The 20,232-nt window shown below is 56.8% G+C and overlaps 1 protein-coding gene and 1 non-coding gene across 7 annotated transcripts in view; both read left to right on the forward strand.

The window, feature by feature from the left end:
• The window catches only part of IL34 (interleukin 34), a 60,267-nt gene that overhangs the window by 25,381 nt on the left and 14,654 nt on the right, over positions 1–20,232 (forward strand). For 4 of the 6 annotated variants that reach the window (XM_073307212.1, XM_073307208.1, XM_073307210.1 and 1 more), the window contains 2 exons: positions 14,008–14,146; positions 14,970–17,829. In XM_073307212.1, coding sequence (XP_073163313.1) covers positions 14,008–14,146; positions 14,970–15,055 — 225 coding nt within the window. In that variant the 3' untranslated portion in view covers positions 15,056–17,829. Of the gene's footprint in view, positions 1–14,007; positions 14,147–14,804; positions 17,830–20,232 lie in introns of those variants that run through there. The other 2 variants (XM_073307214.1, XM_073307213.1) reach the window with 2 other exon arrangements.
• On the forward strand, positions 3,934–4,004 carry TRNAG-GCC (transfer RNA glycine (anticodon GCC)). The gene has a single exon. It is a non-coding gene; the product is annotated as a tRNA-Gly (tRNA).

The following is a 20,232-nucleotide window of genomic DNA, read 5'->3' on the forward strand; positions in this document are numbered from 1 at the left end:
CCCCTCAGGGTCAGGTAGGTGTTGGGCACCACCCAATCTGGGGCCACCACCTCGGGCCGGGCCAGCGTCACCTCCGTGCCCGTATCCCAGTATCCATTGACCTTCCTCCCATCCACCTCCAAGGGAACAAGGCACTCTCTCCGGAGGGACAGCCCTGCGCCCACCCTGTAAACCGAGCACCTTGAGTCCAGAGCCTCCAGCCCTCTGGCGGAGCTGGCCTGGGGTACTCTTCCCTCCTGAGCAGGTGGTAAGCTGGCAGCCCCCCTTGCCTGGGCCATCTGCCCCTCGACCAGCTGAGTCCCTACCCAGTTAACCCTGGGTAGGTTGGGTCTGCTCAGTCTGTCCCTGAACCTGGGGCACTGGGTCTGTACCTGGCCTCTCTGGTCACAGTGATAGCAGCTCAGGTCACGTTGGTCCCCTCGAGCAGGTCGGAGGGGCCCGACGCCAGGCGTTCCCCGTGGGAGGGGGTTCTCCCTATTTCCCCGCTGGGAGGCCCCCTGGTGACTCTCTCTCTGCATCGGGGGGGGCCTGTTCTTTTGGAATTCCTCCCGGCTACCCCCTGACCGACTGTTCACAAACTCGTCGGCCAGCTGCCCTGCGTGCTGGGGGTTCTCGAGCTTTTTGTCCACCAACCACAGCCTCAGGTCGGAAGGGCACTGATCATACAGTTGCTCCAGTACGATTAGGTCAAGCAGGTCCTCTTTAGCTCGGGCCCCAGCTGTCCACTTGCGGGCATACCCCTGCATCCGGTTGACCAGTTGTAGGTAGGTGACCTCAGGCGTTTTACGCTGACTCCGGAACCTTCTCCGGTACATCTCGGGGGTCAGCCCAAACTCACGGAGCAGGGCCTGCTTGAACAGTTCATAGTCCCCTGCCTCCGCCCCTGTCATCCGGCTGTACACCTCCACGGCTTTGGGATCCAGTAAGGGGGTGAGGAACTGGAGCCTGTCCGCAGGGTCAACCCTGTGCAGCTCACAGGCATTCTCAAAGGCCGTCAGGAAGCTATCTATGTCCTCCCCCTCCTTACGCTGGGCCAGGAAGCACTTATCAAAGCTCCTTGCAGTCTTGGGTCCCCCCGCACTCACCGCAGCCGGGACCCCACTGCTCCTCAGCCTGGCCAGCTCCAGTTCATGCTGTCTTTGTTTCTCCTTCTTCTGACGTTCCCTCTCCTCCTCCTCCTCCTCCTCCTGCTCATGCTTGCATTGTTTTTCATGATCCTCCAGCTCCCTCATTTCATCTCCCTCTCCCGTTCCAGCCGCCTCCGCTCCAGGGATGCGGAGCTCCACCGGGATGATCCCCTGCTGGCTGCTGGGGTCAGGGTGCCCTCGATATTCGCTGGGCTTCCCCCAACCCCTTCCCCAGGCATAGGTAGGAAGGGTCTCGGGATGTCCTCGGCAGCAGTCTGACCCCTCCCAGCCCGGTCAGGCCCCAGGGCCCACACTGCGTCCGCCGGGCGGCTTCCCTCAGGGACAGGGATCGGATCCTCCAAGCGATCCCTCTCCTCCAACTGGGCAATCAGCTGTTCCTTGGTGGACCTCCCGATGCGCAGCCCCCTCTGCCTGCACAGCTCCACCAGGTCGCTCTTAAGGCGTTTAGCGTACATCTCCCTGCTGGCCACTCGCAGGCCGGGCAGCTTTCCACGGTTTCCAGGAAAAACCCCTCGTGTGCCAGTCCTTCTTGAGGTCACCACCTCTTTGCCAGGGTCGAGCTGCAGACTCCTCCGCCCCTGGGACCGCTCGCTGCAATCCCCCGGGCGACCCTGTTACTGCAAAAGTCCTCTCTGGTCACACACTTTCAGGGGTTAACCGCCCCCTGAAACAGTCTCTCTCCGAAACTTCAGCACGCCTGGTCCCCGTCAATCCCCCTTCGTTTTACTGTTCCCCAGTCACTTACTGCAGGAAGCGCCGTTCACGGGGTGCAGTACATCCCACCGCTGCCACCAGTTGTCACAGAGTGTGGGGGAGTCCAGGCCCTGCACCCCTCTTCCTGGGATTCACCGAGACTCTCAGCCAGCCAGTAAAACAGAAGGTTTATTGGACAACAGGAACACAGTCCAAAACAGAGCTTGTGGGTACAACCAGGACCCCTCAGTCAAGTCCTTCTGGGAGAGCAGGGAGCTTAGACCCCAGCCCTGGGGTTCCCTGCGTTCCTCCACCCAGCCCCAAACTGAAACGAAACCCCCCCAGCAGGTTCCCTTCTGCAGCCTCTGTTCAAGTTCCTGGGCAGAGGTGTCACCTCCCCCTCCCCCTCCTGGCTCAGGTGACAGGCTCCCATCCCCAGGGCACATTCCCAGGTCAACACTCCCCCCTCCCTGCTGCGTCCCATCGTCACAATGTGCACAAATAAAATGACCACCCTCTTTCCAAATGCTTTTGTTGCTCTGCGCGTACTTCTAACCCCTCCTGTAACAGTTGCCCCTGGAGAACGCAGCTTCTCCAAGCTGAAGTTAATAAAACGCATCTCCGCTCCACGATGGCACAGGAGAGGCCAGGACCGGCTGTAAGGTTTTTGCCGCCCCGAGCTCAGGTGGGGCTGGGGCTCGCAGACGGCGCTGGAAGCAGAGGGAGTGACGTCACCTTCTCCCAGCGCCTGCAGGGGCTCCCCCCCACCACCCCGCCCGGCCGCTCAGAGAAGCCCCGAGATAAGGGGTGGCACAAGGCGGCGCAGCCCCAGCTCCCCGGCAGGACTCTCTCTCTCCTCCCCAGGTAGTGGCTGGGCCCTGGCAGCTCAGCATGCTGGGGCTTCCCCTTCCCGCTGCGGCCGGGGGTGCGGCGCCCTTGCCCCGTCTAAGTGGTGCAGCTCCGAGCGCGCAACTACCCCCCCCCCCCAAAAAAAAAAAAAAAGGATGGCTGGAACGCCGCCCCGGGAATGTGCCGGCCCGAGCACGTGCCTGCTTTGCGGGTGCCTAGAGCCGGTCCCGTGAGAGGCTGGTCGGCCTTGCAGCCATCTCAGTAGACCATGAGCTGGCCCAGACTGTGGACTTTCAGCAGGAAGCCGTTCAAATCTTTGCAACCAGGAAGGCACGGAAAGCCCCACTTTGATTATCCAAACAGATACAAATGCCAGTGTTTACTGTTTTTGCTGTTGCTCATTTGCTGTTTAGGCGTTTGAAAGTGAAGTGTTTTGAACAAGGCATTTTAAGTTTTCCTTTATCGGGGTAGGTGGCAGAGCCGTACCATGAGAGGAGTAGAACGGGAAGAAGGCAGAATGCCGACTTTTCAAAGTTTTGGCCCAAGCGAGGGGGCATGGGGGGCGTCATTTGAACTCCCTGCCTCAGGTGCCAAAATGTCGTGGGCCGGCCCTGCAGCCTGCTCCTGGGCGGGGGTGCAGTGACCTGGAGCGCCCTCTCGCAGCCGTACAGTCTGGAAGGAGCCCGATCCGGGCCCTGGGCTGCAGGGCAGATGCTGTGGCAATGCAGCCTTGTCAAGCAGAAGCTGAGAGGGGCCAACACCCTCCACAGGGGCCTGGCCTGATTGTGGGGTTGCTGCCTGTGGAGGGCGATTTCCCCACTGCAGGAGGCACCCCCGAGTTCCCTGCCAGTGAGAGGCGCTCAGGGGAGCAGCGAGCTGGATCCCAGTACAGCCAGGTGCCTTCCCCTCGGCTCCTTGTGGGGTGGCTCGGGGCGAAGCCAGCAGTCATCCCAACGGGGAGGGTGGGTGAGTGCATTGCCCAAGGGGCAGATTGCAGCCTCTCCAGTGCTGTCCTGGGCAGTGAGCTGCTTTGGCTCTCTCTGGACCGGCTGTTGGTGTCCTGAAGGCGGTTCACTCTGGCTCAGTGCTGTCTCGCCGCACAGCTGGCCCCTGTTTGCCAATGTGGCAATGCACGGACTGCACAGGGAGAGGAAACTGTGGGAAGAGACGGGCTGCTGGTGGGGTTTCCAGCACAACTGTCTTGAAGGTTCAGCCAGCTGTGAAGAGGCTTCTCACAGCCTGTGCATTGGTGGTTCAGTGGTAGAATTCTCGCCTGCCACGCGGGAGGCCCGGGTTCGATTCCCGGCCAATGCAGCTGTGTCTTTTTCTTTCTTCTTTTCTCTTCCGAAGCCCTGTTGAATTGCAGCCAGGGGAAGGGAGCTGCAATCTTTCTCACCCCCTGTTGTTCCCTTGTAGAAATCTTACAGGAGTTTTAAGGGCTCACATGTGGTTATCCTGTAACTCGGATCTGTTCCATCATGGGCTGTGAGCCTCGGCTTGCTCAGAGCTTTGGGCTATTTTAGCCCCGAAGGGAACCCAGGTTCTGTGATCACTGGCATGGCGGGCTGAGTAGGTACCCCGTCGTATTAATACGGCAGCATGCTGCTCTGGCTCTGTGGCCTTCAGCTAAATGAAAACCCTGAGCATTTGTCATTAAAAATCCCAGGGAATTATTCCTGGCCAAATCCCCTTGCAAAAATGCCCCCCAGTTGCTGTCCCTGGTCTAGATCCAAACATGGTGCTGTTGCTATTCTTTATATGGAAAGAGTGGCCCAGATCAGGACTGGGCACTGGATAAACAGAAAATAAAAAACCGTCCCTGCCGCAAAGAGCTTCCAAGCTGTACAGAAATCCGATTTCTCTGCGTTGGCTGGGGAGTGAGCCCTGTCTCCAGTGTGGGAGATGCTGGTTCTCCCACAGGCAAGAGAAGAATATACTCCTCCCTTATGTCAGTGAGCGCCAGGTGAGGTCCAAGATGGTGGCTCAGCAGTAGAATTCTTGATCTGATACTTGGCAGGCCTGGGTTTAATTCACAGCTGATAAAAGTGGCTTTTTATTAACGTCCTGTCTCTCTGTACAACCCTGCTGCAGGACCACAATGGAGCTGACTGACAAAGACTCAAGCATTGTCTTTGCATTTGAGAAACGCCCTTTGTTCAGGGACCCGCCTTGGTTGTCACTGACCGGAGTCCAGAAGAGCTGACTTGCAAAGAGAAACGGTGCCTCACCCATTTGTCCTGTTAGCACCTTGGGGTCGCCACCTGGCAGCTGTAGCCCCGTGAGCTGTGATCCTCTCAGATCTCCAGTATGGGGAGGACTGGAGCTGGTCTGTACCGAGGACCGGCCAGGGCGAGGCAGGACCACATCTGGCAGCCTCCCTTTGAGTTAGCCTTGAGCCAGGGCCACAGCCTAATGCTCAGGGCAGGTGTTGGGAGAGGGGAAATGGGGGTGCTGACCAATTGTGCTCACTGAAGATCCCACAGTCTGTTTCCCTAGCATAGCTGTGGGGAGCTCCGTGTCGTGGCTAAATTCCAGTGTGGGTGGGTGCCTCTTGCAGCCCAGCAATTCCTCCTGCAAATTGCAGGGGTTTAGGTACTGTTTTCCTTGTGGCATTTCTGCAGCTGCTGTTAGCTAGCAGCTGCAGTCCACTCCAGAGGTGGCTGCGTATTAGTGCTGGGTGAAGTGGTTTGTAACTTTGAGATCCTCCTGCGTGGCAGTTAAGCAGTTGGGGGCATCAGTCGTGGCATAGTGACAAGCCCTCCTACACTTCTCAGCGGTGTGAACTGTGCCTGGTCATCACAATGCAGCGTTAACTCTGAAGCCCAGTGATGACAATTAAGAGACAGTGCTAATCTCACTGCTGATCATTTTCGTAGAAACCCTCAGCTGTTGGGAGCTGTGCATCCTGATTTAGACAAGTCTGTTATTGTCCTTAACTCCTTTGGGTGTGTGTCTATACAGATGAGAAGTGTGGAGGATGCCTCTCTAATTAGGATATCATCATTCAGGAATGCTGTACCCAATTCACTTCTACTGTGGTAGAAAAATTCTCTCCTAGTACCTAGACAAACTTTGCAGCTTAGCTTATCTTTTTTTCTTTTTTTTTTTTAAATGGCTTTTATGGGAGAGGCTGAGGTTTTAATCGACATTCCCATCCTGCAGGGCTCTGTGTGCGACCCAGGGGCTAATTTCTGCATTGTTCAGGAACGGGGCTGGCCTTAGGGAAAATGGCACCCTGGGCAAACTTGCATTTTGATGCCCCTGACCCCCATGTGTCCCCTTTGCTCCAATGCCCCCCTTCACTCTCAACCTCTGCCCCCCTCCTGCACCCCAACACCTGCCCCCTCCCGTGTCCCTAACCCCTGCACTGTGCCCCCGTCACTCCTACTCCCTGCACCTCCGTCCTGAGCCCCTAACCTCTGCCCTGTGCATGTCCCCATACCCAACCCCTGCACCCCCCTCCTGCACCCCAACACCTGCCCCCTCCCGTGTCCCTAACCCCTGCACTGTGCCCCCGTCACTCCTACTCCCTGCACCTCCGTCCTGAGCCCCTAACCTCTGCCCTGTGCATGTCCCCATACCCAACCCCTGGACCCCCCTCCTGCACCCCAACACCTGCCCCATCCCGTGTCCCTAACCCCTGCACTGTGCCCCCTTCACCCCAAATCCAGCACCTGCCTGAGCCCCTAACCCCTGCCCTGTGCCCCCAACCCCTGCACCTCCCTCCTGCACCCACGTGGGGAAACTGACCTGGATGCACAAAGCAGCTGGCACTGCTCTCGCTCCCCCACCGGACTGCTGCTCCTCCGCCCCCCACAGCCCTAGGGGGCTGAGCCTGTGAGGGGGGAGCAAGGAGCTGTCAGGGCTCCCTGCATCCAGGTCACTTTCCCTGCCGGCTGCGTAAGGGGAGGGCAGGAGAGCAGCAGCTCCTGATGTCTCGGCCCAGCCCAGGTGGGGAAGTGACCTGGATGCAGGGAGCCCTGGTGTGTGTGTTGGGGGGACTGTGTGAAGGGTGTGGGTGTGTGTTGGGGGGACTGTGTGAAGGGTGTGGGTGTGTTGGGGGGGAGTGTGAGGGGTGTGGGTGTGGGTGTGTTGGGGGGACTGTGTGAAGGGTGTGGGTGTGTTGGGGGGGAGTGTGAAGGGTGTGGGTGTGTGTGTGTTGGGGGGGAGTGTGAAGGGTGTGGGTGTGTGTGTGTTGGGGGGACTGTGTGAAGGGTGTGGGTATGGGTGTGTGTGTTGGGGGGACTGTGTGAAGGGTGTGGGTATGGGTGTGTGTGTTGGGGGGACTGTGTGAAGGGTGTGGGTGTGGGTGTGTGGGGGGGGAGTGTGAAGGGTGTGGGTGTGTGGGGGGGGAGTGTGAAGGGGGGTGTGGGTGTGTTGGGGGGACTGTGTGAAGGGGGGTGTGGGTGTGTTGGGGGGGAGTGTGAAGGGTGTGGGTGTGTGGGGGGGAGTGTGAAGGGGGGTGTGGGTGTGTGTTGGGGGGACTGTGTGAAGGGGGGTGTGGGTGTGGGTGTGTTGGGGGGACTGTGTGAAGGGGGGTGTGGGTGTGGGTGTGTTGGGGGGGAGTGTGAAGGGGGGTGTGGGTGTGTTGGGGGGTGTGGGGGTGTGTTGGGGGGACTGTGTGAAGGGGGGTGGGGGTGTGTTGGGGGGAGTGTGAAGGGGGGTGTGGGTGTGTTGGGGGGACTGTGTGAAGGGGGGTGTGGGGGTGTGTTGGGGGGGAGTGTGAAGGGGGGTGTGGGTGTGTGTTGGGGGGACTGTGTGAAGGGGGGTGTGGGTGTGGGTGTGTTGGGGGGGAGTGTGAAGGGGGGTGTGGGTGTGTTGGGGGGTGTGGGGGGGTGTTGGGGGGTGTGAAGGGGGGTGTGGGGGTGTGTTGGGGGGACTGTGTGAAGGGGGGTGGGGGTGTGTTGGGGGGAGTGTGAAGGGGGGTGTGGGTGTGTTGGGGGGACTGTGTGAAGGGGGGTGTGGGGGTGTGTTGGGGGGGAGTGTGAAGGGGGGTGTGGGTGTGTGTTGGGGGGACTGTGTGAAGGGGGGTGTGGGTGTGGGTGTGTTGGGGGGACTGTGTGAAGGGGGTGTGGGTGTGGGTGTGTTGGGGGGAGTGTGAAGGGGATGTGGGTGTGGGTGTGTTGGGGGGGAGTGTGAAGGGGGTGTGGGTGTGGGTGTGTTGGGGGGACTGTGTGAAGGGGGGTGTGGGTGTGGGGGTGTGTTGGGGGGGAGTGTGAAGGGGGGTGTGGGTGTGTTGGGGGGGAGTGTGAAGGGGAGTGTGAAGGGGGTGTGGGTGTGTTGGGGGGGAGTGTGAAGGGGGTGTGGGTGTGGGTGTGTTGGGGGGGAGTGTGAAGGGGGTGTGGGTGTGTTGGGGGGAGTGTGAAGGGGGGTGTGGGTGTGTTGGGGGGGAGTGTGAAGGGGGGTGTGGGTGTGTTGGGGGGGAGTGTGAAGGGGGGTGTGGGTGTGTTGGGGGGGAGTGTGAAGGGTGTGGGTGTGGGTGTGTTGGGGGGACTGTGTGAAGGGGTGTGTGGGTGTGTTGGGGGGGAGTGTGAAGGGGGGTGTGGGTATGTTGGGGGGGAGTGTGAAGGGGGGTGTGGGTGTGTGTTGGGAGGAGTGTGAAGGGGGGTGTGGGTGTGTTGGGGGGACTGTGTGAAGGGGTGTGTGGGTGTGTTGGGGGGACTGTGTGAAGGGGTGTGTGGGTGTGTTGGGGGGGAGTGTGAAGGGGAGTGTGAAGGGGGGTGTGGGTATGTTGGGGGGGAGTGTGAAGGGGGGTGTGGGTGTGTGTTGGGAGGAGTGTGAAGGGGGGTGTGGGTGTGTGTTGGGAGGAGTGTGAAGGGGGGTGTGGGTGTGTTGGGGGGAGTGTGAAGGGTGTGGGTGTGTTGGGGGGACTGTGTGAAGGGTGTGGGTGTGTTGGGGGGGAGTGTGAAGGGTGTGGGTGTGTTGGGGGGGAGTGTGAAGGGGGGTGTGAGTGTGGGTGTGTTGGGGGGGAGTGTGAAGGGTGTGGGTGTGGGTTGGGGGGGGAGCGTGTGGGCGCCCGAGTGAGTGCGTGCGTGCGCTGTCTCTTTAAGAAAGCACTCAGGGGCAGGAGCCTGACCTTGGCTTGTTCAGACACAAGCAGCCGCCAGCAGCCCCAGCCCCAGAGAGGCAGCAGCGCCCACAGATTCCCCCGTCCCATCACCCCAGCTTAGGGGGAATCGGTACACCGGGGGGGGCAGGACACCCCGCCATCAGCCCCCACCGAGCAGTCAGGAGGACGCTCCCAGGCCGGAGGGGCTAGACAAATTGGAGGGTTGGGCCAAAAGAAATCTGATGAGGTTCAATAAGGATAAGTGCAGGGTCCTGCCCTTAGGACGGAAGAACCCAATGCACAGCTACAGACTAGGGACCGAATGGCTCGGCAGCAGTTCTGCGGAAAAGGACCTAGGGGTGACAGTGGACGAGAAGCTGGAGATGAGTCAGCAGTGTGCCCTTGTTGCCAAGAAGGCCAATGGCATTTTGGGATGTATAAGTAGCGGCATAGCCAGCAGATCGAGTGTCCAGTTTTGGGCCCCACACTACAAGAAGGATGTGGATAAATTGGAGAGAGTCCAGCGAAGGGCAACAAAAATGATTAGGGGACTGGAACACATGACTTAGGAGGAGAGGCTGAGGGAGCTGGGATTGTTTAGTCTGCAGAAGAGAAGAATGAGGGGGGATTTGATAGCTGCTTTCAACTACCTAAGAGGTAGTTCCAGACAGGATGGTTCTAGACTATTCTCAGTGGTAGAAGAGGACAGGACAAGGAGTAATGGTCTCAAGTTGCAGTGGGGGAGGTTTAGGTTGGATATTAGGAAAAACTTTTTCACTAGGAAGATGGTGAAACACTGGAATGCATTACCTAGGGAGGTGGTAGAATCTCCTTCCTTAGAAGTTTTTAAGGTCAGGCTTGACAAAGCCCTGGCTGGGATGATTTAGTTGGGGATTGGTCCTGCTTTGAGCAGGGGGTTGGACTAGATGACCTCCTGAGGTCCCTTCCAACCCTGATATTCTATGATTCTATGAGGGGCAACTCCAGGGACGAATGGAGGGCAAATCAAACACGTGTCTCAGGTATGGGAGCTACAAATTTAGCCACTGGACCACCAACGCACCCTCTGGGTTATGTCTCTGCTGACTTCCCCGCCTGGCCTGGTTCTGTCACCCAGTGATGGGTGAAGGGCCTCACCGAGATGGGAGAGGGGACCTGCAAACACTACAGCTAGTGCCTGATGCCCAGTGCCATTGATGGCCAGAAAAGCAGGCCCAGGCCATCCCCTTAGAGGTGATCTGAAAGTGCAGACAGGGTGTCTCATGCTCTCCCTCGCCGCTCTCTCCAGGAATGCCAGGAGTGGGTCGGTCACTATGGTTTGTTCATTTCTTGTGTTCTTACCATAGGAGTGCTAGGAATGTCAGCTGGGGTGTCCTGTGAAGGCCTCCAATAAGAACGGGCAGCTCTTCCAGCCCTACTCTGAAGGGGTTGGGCGCTGAATGATTTATGGGGCTGGCTGTTCACTCCACTGCTTGAGTGAGCTAGTGTAAACTCCTCAGGCATTCTAACACCGTACCCCTAGAGTCACAGACCGTCCCCTTGGGTACACCGATCTGTCTTGCCACCCAGGTAAACTTATCTTTTGTGATAGATGGTCCCTTACACCAAAGATCACAGCAATATTCAGGTTACTTTGCCAGGTCAGTTGCTCTTTAGATCTCACACCAAAGACAATGCTTGTAGCCAATCCTATAATAAACTATCTAGAGATTTATTATACAGGAAAAAAGGAAATAAATTATTTACAGGTTAAAGCAGGTAAACCTATATGCACACAAATGAGTTCCAAACTTAAGTTTCAAAAAGTAATAAAAGGTCTATATGATAAGCAAGCTGTATCTGTCCTTCAGGGCTAACCCAAGCCAAGCACTGGGGATCTTTTGCTTCTGCTTAGTAATCCTTGTCCCCAGTTCCTCCTTGTTTACCTCCCCCTCTTTTACCCCCCTGAAATTGCAAACTCAAAGGTTAGGAGGAATTCACTTGCAAGTCTCCTCTTCGTTGTGTTGAGAGGGGAGAGCAATCAACAAAGTCTTTTTGTCCTCTTTGATGTTCCACTATAGTTTGGGATGGACCTTCCATGTGGTGCAGGACATACGCGGTCTCCAACAGACATGTTTTCACGCTAGTTAATGTCTCTCTCCTGTCTGGTGATTTACGCAGTCACAGAGGCTCACAATGCAACTGCTCAGATATTACCTTATAATATGGGCTACAGATGCTATACGGGAGATTAATGCAGACATCAATTCACAAGCATTCAATAAAGTCTAAACACTAAGCACATTTTAATACCTCTTTTAACAATACTAATGCGCAGGTGAGCCAGACTGAGCCCAGTTAGGTATCTGTCAGCATTCATGTGAGTTGTGGGGGCCTTGGCATGACCTTGGGGGTCACACGCAGCTGGTCAAAATCATTTAAAATCATGCAATTTCAGTGACATTTTTCATCAACGTTTCACACATGGACACAAAAGGGTGACCTTCCTGGTGAAAGTTATAGTGAATATTTTGCCCTGTTGTCTGACCAGCTAAAAAGATGATAAAATTCTGACACATGTGCCTTGAAATTTTGACCCAATTAAAAAACAAACAAAAATTCATGTAATTGTCATGAAAATTTCTGCCCAAACTGTGCTCCGGTTTTCAGTGAGAGACACTGAATTTTTAATGTAAAGAAGAAAGGAAAAAACCCACTTTTTAAAAGGAAAATGTTCATTGCCAGCGCTCCTTTATCCATCAGCCGGAACCAAAGAAGGGCAGAAAGCCCGTCTTGTTTGGGGGTTTTGGCAGGTCATCTTTGACATTTCTAGATGATGGTGACTCATGTGAGCGAAACATCAAACCGCAAGTGAAAGAAACTCTTCACGGCTGCAGCATTGGTTCTTCTGTGGCAATACTGTCCCCTGCGACATCGGAGGCTCAGTTTGATTCTCAGCTGCTGAGAATGACATTTTTTTAGTGTCCTGTCTCTGTACAATCCTGCTGCAGGACCCTGGTGGACCTGACTGACGAAGATACAAGCATTGTCTTTGCATTCGGGTAATGCCTGTTGTTCAGGGGCCTGACCCTCCGCCATAACTGACTTTCAAAGAGAAACGGTGCTTCACCCACAAGTCCTAGCAGCACCAGTAATTGGTGCCACCGCCCCTGAGCTGTCCTCCTGTCAGATCCCCTTTGGCAGCCTCCCCTTTACGTCGGTCTTGAACCAGTGCCTCAGCCTATGCTCAGGGGCCAGGTGCTGGCCATTGGGAGAGGGGAAATGGAGGTGCTGATTAAAGATCCCACAGCCCATTTCAGAAGCAAGGAACCTGGCTAAATTGCAGTGTGGGTGCCCTGGGCTTTCCTCTTGCGTTTCCTGCGTGGCAGGGGAGAATTCTCCCCCGCACCCTCTTGCTGGGCACCATTTAGCTGCTGTTTTCCTACTACACAGTCCTGGTCTGTTTCAGACTCTACCATCCAGTGGTGGATTCATGGTTCCCTCTCTTCAGGATTGTCTAGGTTAGGAACAGAGACCGAAGTTAGGCCAGGGTAAACTAGGATGTGAGCTCACCCAAATGCCTAAACTAGAAAACTCCGACAGGCCCAGGGGCTCCACAATCACTGAGCTTAGCGTCACTTTCAAGATGACTTCTAAGGCGAGACCTATTAGCTGACATGTTCCCTTTATTATGTGTCTATGGAGAAGGATCAAGAGGGTACTAGGGTTCCTGAGTGGGTTTTCTTGTCTTAGTATCATCAATCTCATATCTGGTGTTTTCTGGTTCTGTAGGAGGCCTTGGATGAGAACTGGCGTGGCAGCTCTTAGCCCTAAACTGAAGGGGTATTATTGTCCTTACATCTGTGCGTGGGAAGCAGATAGGAAGTGAGGGAACACTCAGAATTGTAATTCAGGAATCATGTATCCAGTCACTTCTAAAGTGGTAGAAAAATGCTCGACACCTGCGCAAAGCTAGCAAACATGTACATGTGAACAAAAAGAAGCTGAAAACAAGGAGTTGAAACAAGCTAAGAATCACTTTCCCCTCCCTCCAACTTCAAATGTGGTGGAAAAATTTGGTCAGCCTGATCTGAAGTTCTGCTATTCTGGCCAGTCTGTCTGTGTGGGTGTTTGTTTTAGCAGCTGAGGATTGTGATGAAAGCTCCAGGCCTGTTGTTCGGGTGGTTTCTAAATGTCTCTGCGGACGTCCGACTGAGCGGGAGGTGACTTTGGAAGGACAAGGAGACTGGGTGGAGAGCTGAAGCAGCGCTGCTGGTTTGTGTAGTCAAGACCCCGAAGTCTGTCTGAAAGCGTCGGTTCACGGCTGGAGCTTTGGTGGTTCTCTGTTGCTCTTTCAGGCTGGGACTAGATTAGGGCCTGGTCTACACAGCGTTGGTCTCAGTATAAGTGTGTCGGCTGTGTGTGTGGCCAGGGGGGCAGTGTTTGACTGGTGTCGGTATACCAGTGTAAGCCATGGGGTAGGTACCTTGTCCCAGTCTGGCCCCCCTCTCCAAACAGGAATAATCTATCTGGTGTAGACACTGGTGAACCTACCGCTGCAGCCGCACTGGGGGTTGTCCTCTGTTGCCTGTGCCAAACTTGTGTGTAGACAGCTGCTAGGCTCGGACGGTCTGACCTTTTCAGTCACATGTGTAGCTGGGCGGCACCTCCGTAGGCAACGTACAGAAACGAAATGGGGTCTCCACACGGCGTGAGCTCGCCCACACAGGGCTGGTGAGGTCACGCCATTTGGAGGACGCCATTCGACAGAGCAGAACGGCACGGGGCCTGATGCCTTCCTGGTGTGGAGGGGAGTGGACGGAGTCGTCCCGGGGGTGGGATCTAGCCCGCCAGCGCTGTTCTCAGCGGCGTTAGCTCGGTCGAGCCAGCCTACGGGCCTGCCCGCACATGAAGTCGCCCTGCAGGAGCAATCACCCTGCCTCATTCCGGAAAAACTTTCACATGTAGCCGCGTCCTGAGTGGTTTGGAAACCCCACTTAGCACCAGTGCGGACTCGGGTTAACACCGTACACTCGAGTCTAGGCTTCAGCTCGGTTTAGCGCATGGTAAAGTGCCATTGCCCTGCCTTGACTAGAGCTGGGGGAGGTGCTAACAAGATGGAGCTGGGTGACTCCGTCCAACATCCCACCTTTAAATCCCGCTCTAGGTCTGGGAGCTGTGCAGCTCAGGCCCTCAAGGGAGGGGGGGTGTGGCGCGCCAGGCGGCGGGCGGGGGAAGGGGTCTTGGGAGCAAGCCAGTCACTCCCCTGCGTGCGTGTTGTTTCTGCAGGGGAATGTGGACGCAAATGTTCAGGGCGTGGTAGAGCAGGTTCTCACTGGCGACGCAGGGAGCAGCCAGAAGGCCGTGCCCCCCAAAGCCCTGCTGGATAACTGCGTCAAGGTCATGTGGCTGCTGTACAGCGAATCATGTGAGTAGAGACCCTTTCCAGGGAAGCATGGAGGGAGGAATGAGCCAAGGCAGCTCCCAGCTCACGAAGGGGGCTGTCTGGGGGAGGTGAGCCGTCCATGCTCCGGTAGGGAAATCCCAGCCTGCGGATCACTCTGGCGTTGCTCCCAGGCGATGGGCAAGGTCAGTGGAAACGCCCTAAAAGTGGGGGGCCACAGGTGCCTGAACCGTGGCCCCACCCCCAATGCCATGCTGCCCCTAAAGCTCCGCCCTGCACCACCCTTTCTCCCGGAGGCCCCGCCCTTGCACCACCCCTTCTCCTGGAATCCACACCCCCTTCTCGCTCATCTCCACCCCTCCCCTCATTGCTCACCCTTACGGCCAGTAAAAGACGGGGGGCCATGGCCCCTGGCGCCCCTGTTCTGGCACCCCTGGCCATGGGCAGTGCAGATCAGCAGAGAGGCTGTGAATGCACTGGGAGAGCAGATCTGCAGGGTATAGAGGGCCCTTTGCATGCTGTGACAGCTGCCCATCCAGCATGTTCCCTGTCCCGTGAGCTGGGCACACAGACGTGTGGAAAATGGGTCTAGCTCAGGCATTCTGGGTGGCTGGATGGAGGGCCACTCAGCCGACCTGTTGGCTGCATTAGTGACGGACGCCTCGGCTCTCTCCTGCCTCAGGTAAATAGGATTCTGCCTATGATCAGGAAGGGACCGTGGCCATTTCCTCCCTCTCTCCGTGCCCTCTGCGCTGCCTCGGCATGTGATCTCTGTTGTCACGCTGCCTGTCTGCTTGTGCCCCACAATCCCAGCTTCTGTGTTGCGTTGTGCCTGCCATCTCCCCAGGGCCCAGCGGAAGCCAGCACCCTACGAAGCATCTTCCAAGGTGCCCAGCAGTGGGAGCTTTGCCTTGCTCTCCCAGGGAAGAATGAGAGCAAAGACAGAGGAAGGGGAGTGCAGAGGAGTGGATTTTCTCTACCAGAGCCGGGGGATAAGCTCAGGAAATCTTTCTGGCACGGGGAATCCGGGGAAGGTGGTGGCTTCTCCTGCCATGAACAGGCTGCATTTGTGTCGCTCTGAGGGTGCGGCTATGTGTTGCTCCCCACCAGAATAGAGACCCGAGGGCCAGCTCTGCAGCAGCAATGGAGACTTGCGGCTCATTCACGCCTGCCTCAGCAAGGGATTTTCTCACAAGGGTTGTCAGAGAGAGAGAGAGAGAGCGCGTGATTCACTATGTAACCTGGCCTGGGGCGTGTTGGCCTCAACGCATGCCTGAGTCAGGACGCACAGCTGGTACACCGCAGCCCCTGCAGAGAAGAGCCGCTGGAGGGTGCTCCCTGGAGACTGCTGTGACTGGGTTGGCAGCTTTGCGGCAGGGACGTTCCAACCCCTGAATAACACAAAGCTGCTGTAGCTGGAACATCCCCGCTCGGCCTGGCCTCACCCGGGGACCAAAGAGGAAAGGAGCATCGGGCCACGGAGCGAGTGGGACAAGGGGCTTTGGACCCCGTGTACGAGGGAGCCACCTACGGGGACACTTTCCATCCCACCCCAGCGCTGGTGCATGTGAATGCAGGGCCAGGCCTGCGGAGCCAGAGGAGCTGAGAGTGCCAACAGCAATCTGCCCTCAGACTCTGCCTAGAGCTTGCTGTGTTGCGGTTCCTCTCCTGAGCGAGCTGATGGATGATGGAGCCGTGCACCTGCAATACGTGCCCACTGATCTAATCCTAGTTCTAAAATGCCTGCCACCATTGTCACCCAGCACCTTAGAGCTCATGACCAGGCCCTTGGGCTGCCTTGTCTGTTCTTTTGCTGGCTCCAGCCTAGGGCTAGGGCACCCGGAGACATGTATCTCCCTTTGACCCGTGTCTCCCTGCCCTTTTAGAAGACGTTCTCTGCTCCTGTTTTCAGTGCTGCCAACTCGTGTGGTTTGGTCACATATCTTACGACATGTTTTCTTTAAAGCCCCAAGCCCTGGAATCACCATATAAATGCACCTTGTCAGCTTGCATTAACCAAAAAAGCTGGTCTCTAGCTCTCCTGGTCACAGCTGAGCTTGTAAATGTGTCCCCTACAGGCTCCAATGCCAATAAATGCAATAAAGAGCAAGCGAACCCAACTCTAAATGTGTCGAATTTAAAGTCTCATGATTCATGGGATCAGGGAACTCCTTGGATGTCATGTGTCCTCCCTCCCGCCTGCTGGGAGACTCGTTGGCCATGTCTCTCATGCTGCCCAGGCCATGTGCTGGGGCTGAATGGTTTCCGGGCAGGCTAAGCAGCAAGGGCTGTCCTGACCCTCCCCCATCACACAGAGCTGTTTTGCGTCCAGAAGCTGAAGTGCTTTTCAAAGGGAAATCTGTAGATGCGGGAGGACTGGGCTGTGTCTGCTCCAGCCAACTTTGTAGCTGTAATTCTCCACCAACTGGAGCAACAGTGGAAGCTGCCGTGTAAATGGCACGGGGCGCTTTGCGCTCTGTGCTGTCTAACTCCACCTTGAGCATGGCTAGAGGACACCGTCATAGAAATGCCCAAGTCCTCCCTATACTGCGGCTTTTGTTGCAGGCACCGCTGGTGGAGAATGATGTCAAAGTTTGCCTGCTAAGTCAAGCCAGAGAGGAAAGAGAGAGGGTTTGCAACACTGATGCACGACAAGAGGGAGCAGCATACAGGGAGTTGGCCATAGAAGCTTTGCGTCTGATGGGAACATTGGTCCCCGGGGTTAGCCTGGCTCGTGAAGGTGGCAAATGGCAGATTACCACTGCTGAACCACGACTACCGTTCCGTGCTGTTGGCTGCCCTGTAACTGGTTCCCTGGAAAGCGCTGACTCCTCAGATGGCCCGAGGGCTGAGCATGTCTCACAGACCTGGAGGGAGCATTTGACCCGCACAAACAGGAATTGGGTTTGAACCGAAGTTGCAGCTGCCTCCCTCCATATGGTCGTTGGCTTTAGTGTAGAGGGGCCGTCTGTCCAGGTGTGGTGGCCGGGAAGTGAGATGACAGCCGTGGTACAGACTGGTAGCAGGTGCTGTGGCTCACGTGGAGAGTCCAGGGCCTGCATGTTAACAAGACACCTCAACTTTTAGGTGCCCAATTGAAGCCCCTTTGAAGGGCCAGATGTTCAGAAAGGGCTGACCACACCCTGATCTCTTTAAGGCATCTCCATCGGGCCCCCAAAGGGTGGGTCACCCCACACTAGTCAGGAGTGAAACTTGACGCCTTGATGTCTCGTCTCTCTCCCAAATCCAGGGACTTGTTTCCCACAACTCCAGGCTCATCAGGGCGCCACACTGCCACTCACGTTGCTCATGGAGAAGCAGATTCAACAAGGGATGGGGCTGGGCGGGGGAATTTCCCAAGTTGTTATTGAACATAAAGAGTAAGATGCAGCCCGTTGCCAAAGAATTGCATAGCAATAAATGGTTCGGGAGCGTGGCTGGAGCTGAAATGGCCTTGTCTGAATCTAGCTGAAGTGCGAGACGGCCTCCGCGGCTGGAGAATCAGAGCACCTGTCAATCAGTATGCATCCGATGAAGTGAGCTGTAGCTCACAAAAGCTTATGCTCAAATAAATGTTAGTCTCTAAGGTGCCACAAGTCCTTTTCTTTTTGCGAATACAGACTAACACGGCTGCTACTCTGAAACCTGTCAATCTGTAATGTATCCACCCCTCCCCTCACCGGGCAGGGCAACGGGGAACTACAGCACAGGGAGACTAAAGCACTGACCCAAGGTCACACCAGGAGTCTGTGGCAAAGCAGGGAATTCCACTCATGTCTCTTACATGATAAGCTGCCACCCAGACCATTGGGCCACCCTGGAATGACCATTTAGCATGATTCGGCGGCCAGTGTTTATTACCTCGGTGATCTCTCCCTGGGTTGTGACCCCCAGCGGAGTCTCACACAGGCGTCATGGGGTCACAACCTCCCTGTTACTCCGTAATGCAAACGGGGAGGCAGGTCCCAGGTGGTGGAGGTTGAGACGCACAAACAGAGGACTAATAGGTTACATGGCAAATAATTCCTGAGTCCGCTCTTATATAGAGCCCCGGGCCAAGTTCAGAAGCCAGGTGTATAGTGGATGTAAGTTACACATGGAAGAGCAGGTGGGGAGGAGGGAACAAAGCGGGGCTAAAGTCTGGTCTACGGTACAAAGTTCGGTCGACGTAAGGCAGCTTACATCGACCTAATTATGTCTGTGTCCACATTCCAGCCTTGCTCCCGCCCATGCAAGTTCCCTGCTACACCAACATAATAACTGTTTCTCCAGGAGAGGCGTGGACTTACGTCGGCGTAGTCAGGGTGACGCAGTGTCCGAGCAGACGCTGCTGTCACTTACATCCGCTGTTGGCTGTCATTCTTGTCACTTGACAAGAAAGGCTGGTTGGCTCCCTGCTGTGAACCTCGCACCGCACTCACAACTTAGGCTGTCACCCTGGGGCAGGCGGGGGGGTGGGGTGTTCCAGACAGAAATCGGCTGTCCCTTGGGTTTCTGGCTCCCTTCTCCCAGCCAGGGATCCCTGCTCTGAGCTGGGCTGTTGCCCAGGCTCTCTGCTGGGAGCCCTGCTGCCCCTAGGCTCCTGGCTCCAAGCTAGGCTGCCACCCGGGCTCCCCACTCCCTGCTAGGAGCCTGGCTGCCCCCAGGCTCCACGCTCCAAGCGGGCAGCAGCCGGACTCACAGCAGGGATTTGGGAGCCCCGTGAGGAGCAGGGAGCCAAGCTCCATGGGGGGCAGCAGCCCAGCTCCTGCGGGGGGAGCTCCGTGCGGAGCTGAGAGCCCTGGCGATAGCTGAGCTCCCAGCAGGGAGCTGGGGAGCTGAGAGTCCTGGCTGTAGCTGGGCTCCCAGGAGGCTCAGACTCTCAGCCCCCACACTGCCCCTCTTCAGTCAGTGGAAGCTCCTGGTGAGGGCACACACCACTGACAGGAGGGTAGTGTAGACATGAAAAACCAGTAATTACTGTGGTGGCTGCACGTGGACCGACATAAGTTTGTAGTCTAGACATGCCCCAAGTGAAAGCAGGGCAGGGCAGGGCAGGGCTGGGATGTCCTTATGGACGCTTGAGATTTTAACAGATTTAATTGATTCCCAATTAACTCAAAGCAGTTTGCACCTTGGTGAAGGCAAGTCTGTGCGCACACCCCAGATATTTCTTCCAACTAAGGAACGTTTGTGGTTCACTGTGGGGATCCATCCAGCACAAGCATAGGTGCCAACTTTCCCCAGCGCTGGTGGGAGCTCGCGCCCCCCTGGCCCTGCCCTGACTCCACCCTTTCCCCGTCCCTGCCCCGCCCCCATTCCAACCCCTTCCCCAAAGTCCCTACCCCAACTCTGCCCCCTCCCTGCCCCTATTGGACCCCTTCCCCAAATCTGCGCCCCAGCCCCCCCTCTTCCCCGAGTGCGCCACATTTCCCCTCCTCTCCCCTCCCTCCCAGCGCTTGCTGTGCAAAACAGGTGTTTCGCGCTGCAAGCGCTGGGAGCTAGGGGGAAAAAGCGGGCACGCGGTGCACTCAGGGGAAGAGGCGGACGCAGAGGTGAGCAGTGACAGGGGGGGAAGGGAGCTGCTGGTGGGTGCAGAGCACCCACCAATTTTTCCCCTGGGTGCTCCAGCCCCAGAGCACCCATGGAGTTGGCACCTATGAGCAAGCTACATGTTTGTAGCTTGGAACAAATATTTGGGCAGCATCCAGACTGGCCTTGACAGTTAACTGGCTTCAAGTTAACTGGGAATCATTTAACTGGAGGTAAAAGCAGAGGTGAAAGTAAGCCGGTTCAGTCCAGTACGGCATACCAGCAAGAGCCAGTACGCTGTGCCAGACCGGACCGGCTTCCCCGACCACTGCAGGGAGCCCTGGGCCCTTTAAAGCTTGGCTGGAGCCTGCCACCGCTACCCTGGGGCTCTGGCAGTGGGGATTGGGGGCGGGGGGAGGCTTTAAGCGCCCCCGGGGCTCCCCACAGCGGCCGCAGCCCCCGGGGCTCCCCACTGCAGCCGCAGCCCCCCGAGCCCTGCTGCTGGAGCCCCGGGGTAGTGGTGGCAGGGCTCCGGTGGTGATTTAAAGGGCCCGGAGCTCCGCTGCGGTAGTGGCAGCCGGAGCCTGGGGCCCTTTAAA

This window comes from Lepidochelys kempii, chromosome 12 (assembly GCF_965140265.1).
Source record: "Lepidochelys kempii isolate rLepKem1 chromosome 12, rLepKem1.hap2, whole genome shotgun sequence".
Lineage (NCBI taxonomy): Eukaryota > Metazoa > Chordata > Testudines > Cheloniidae > Lepidochelys > Lepidochelys kempii.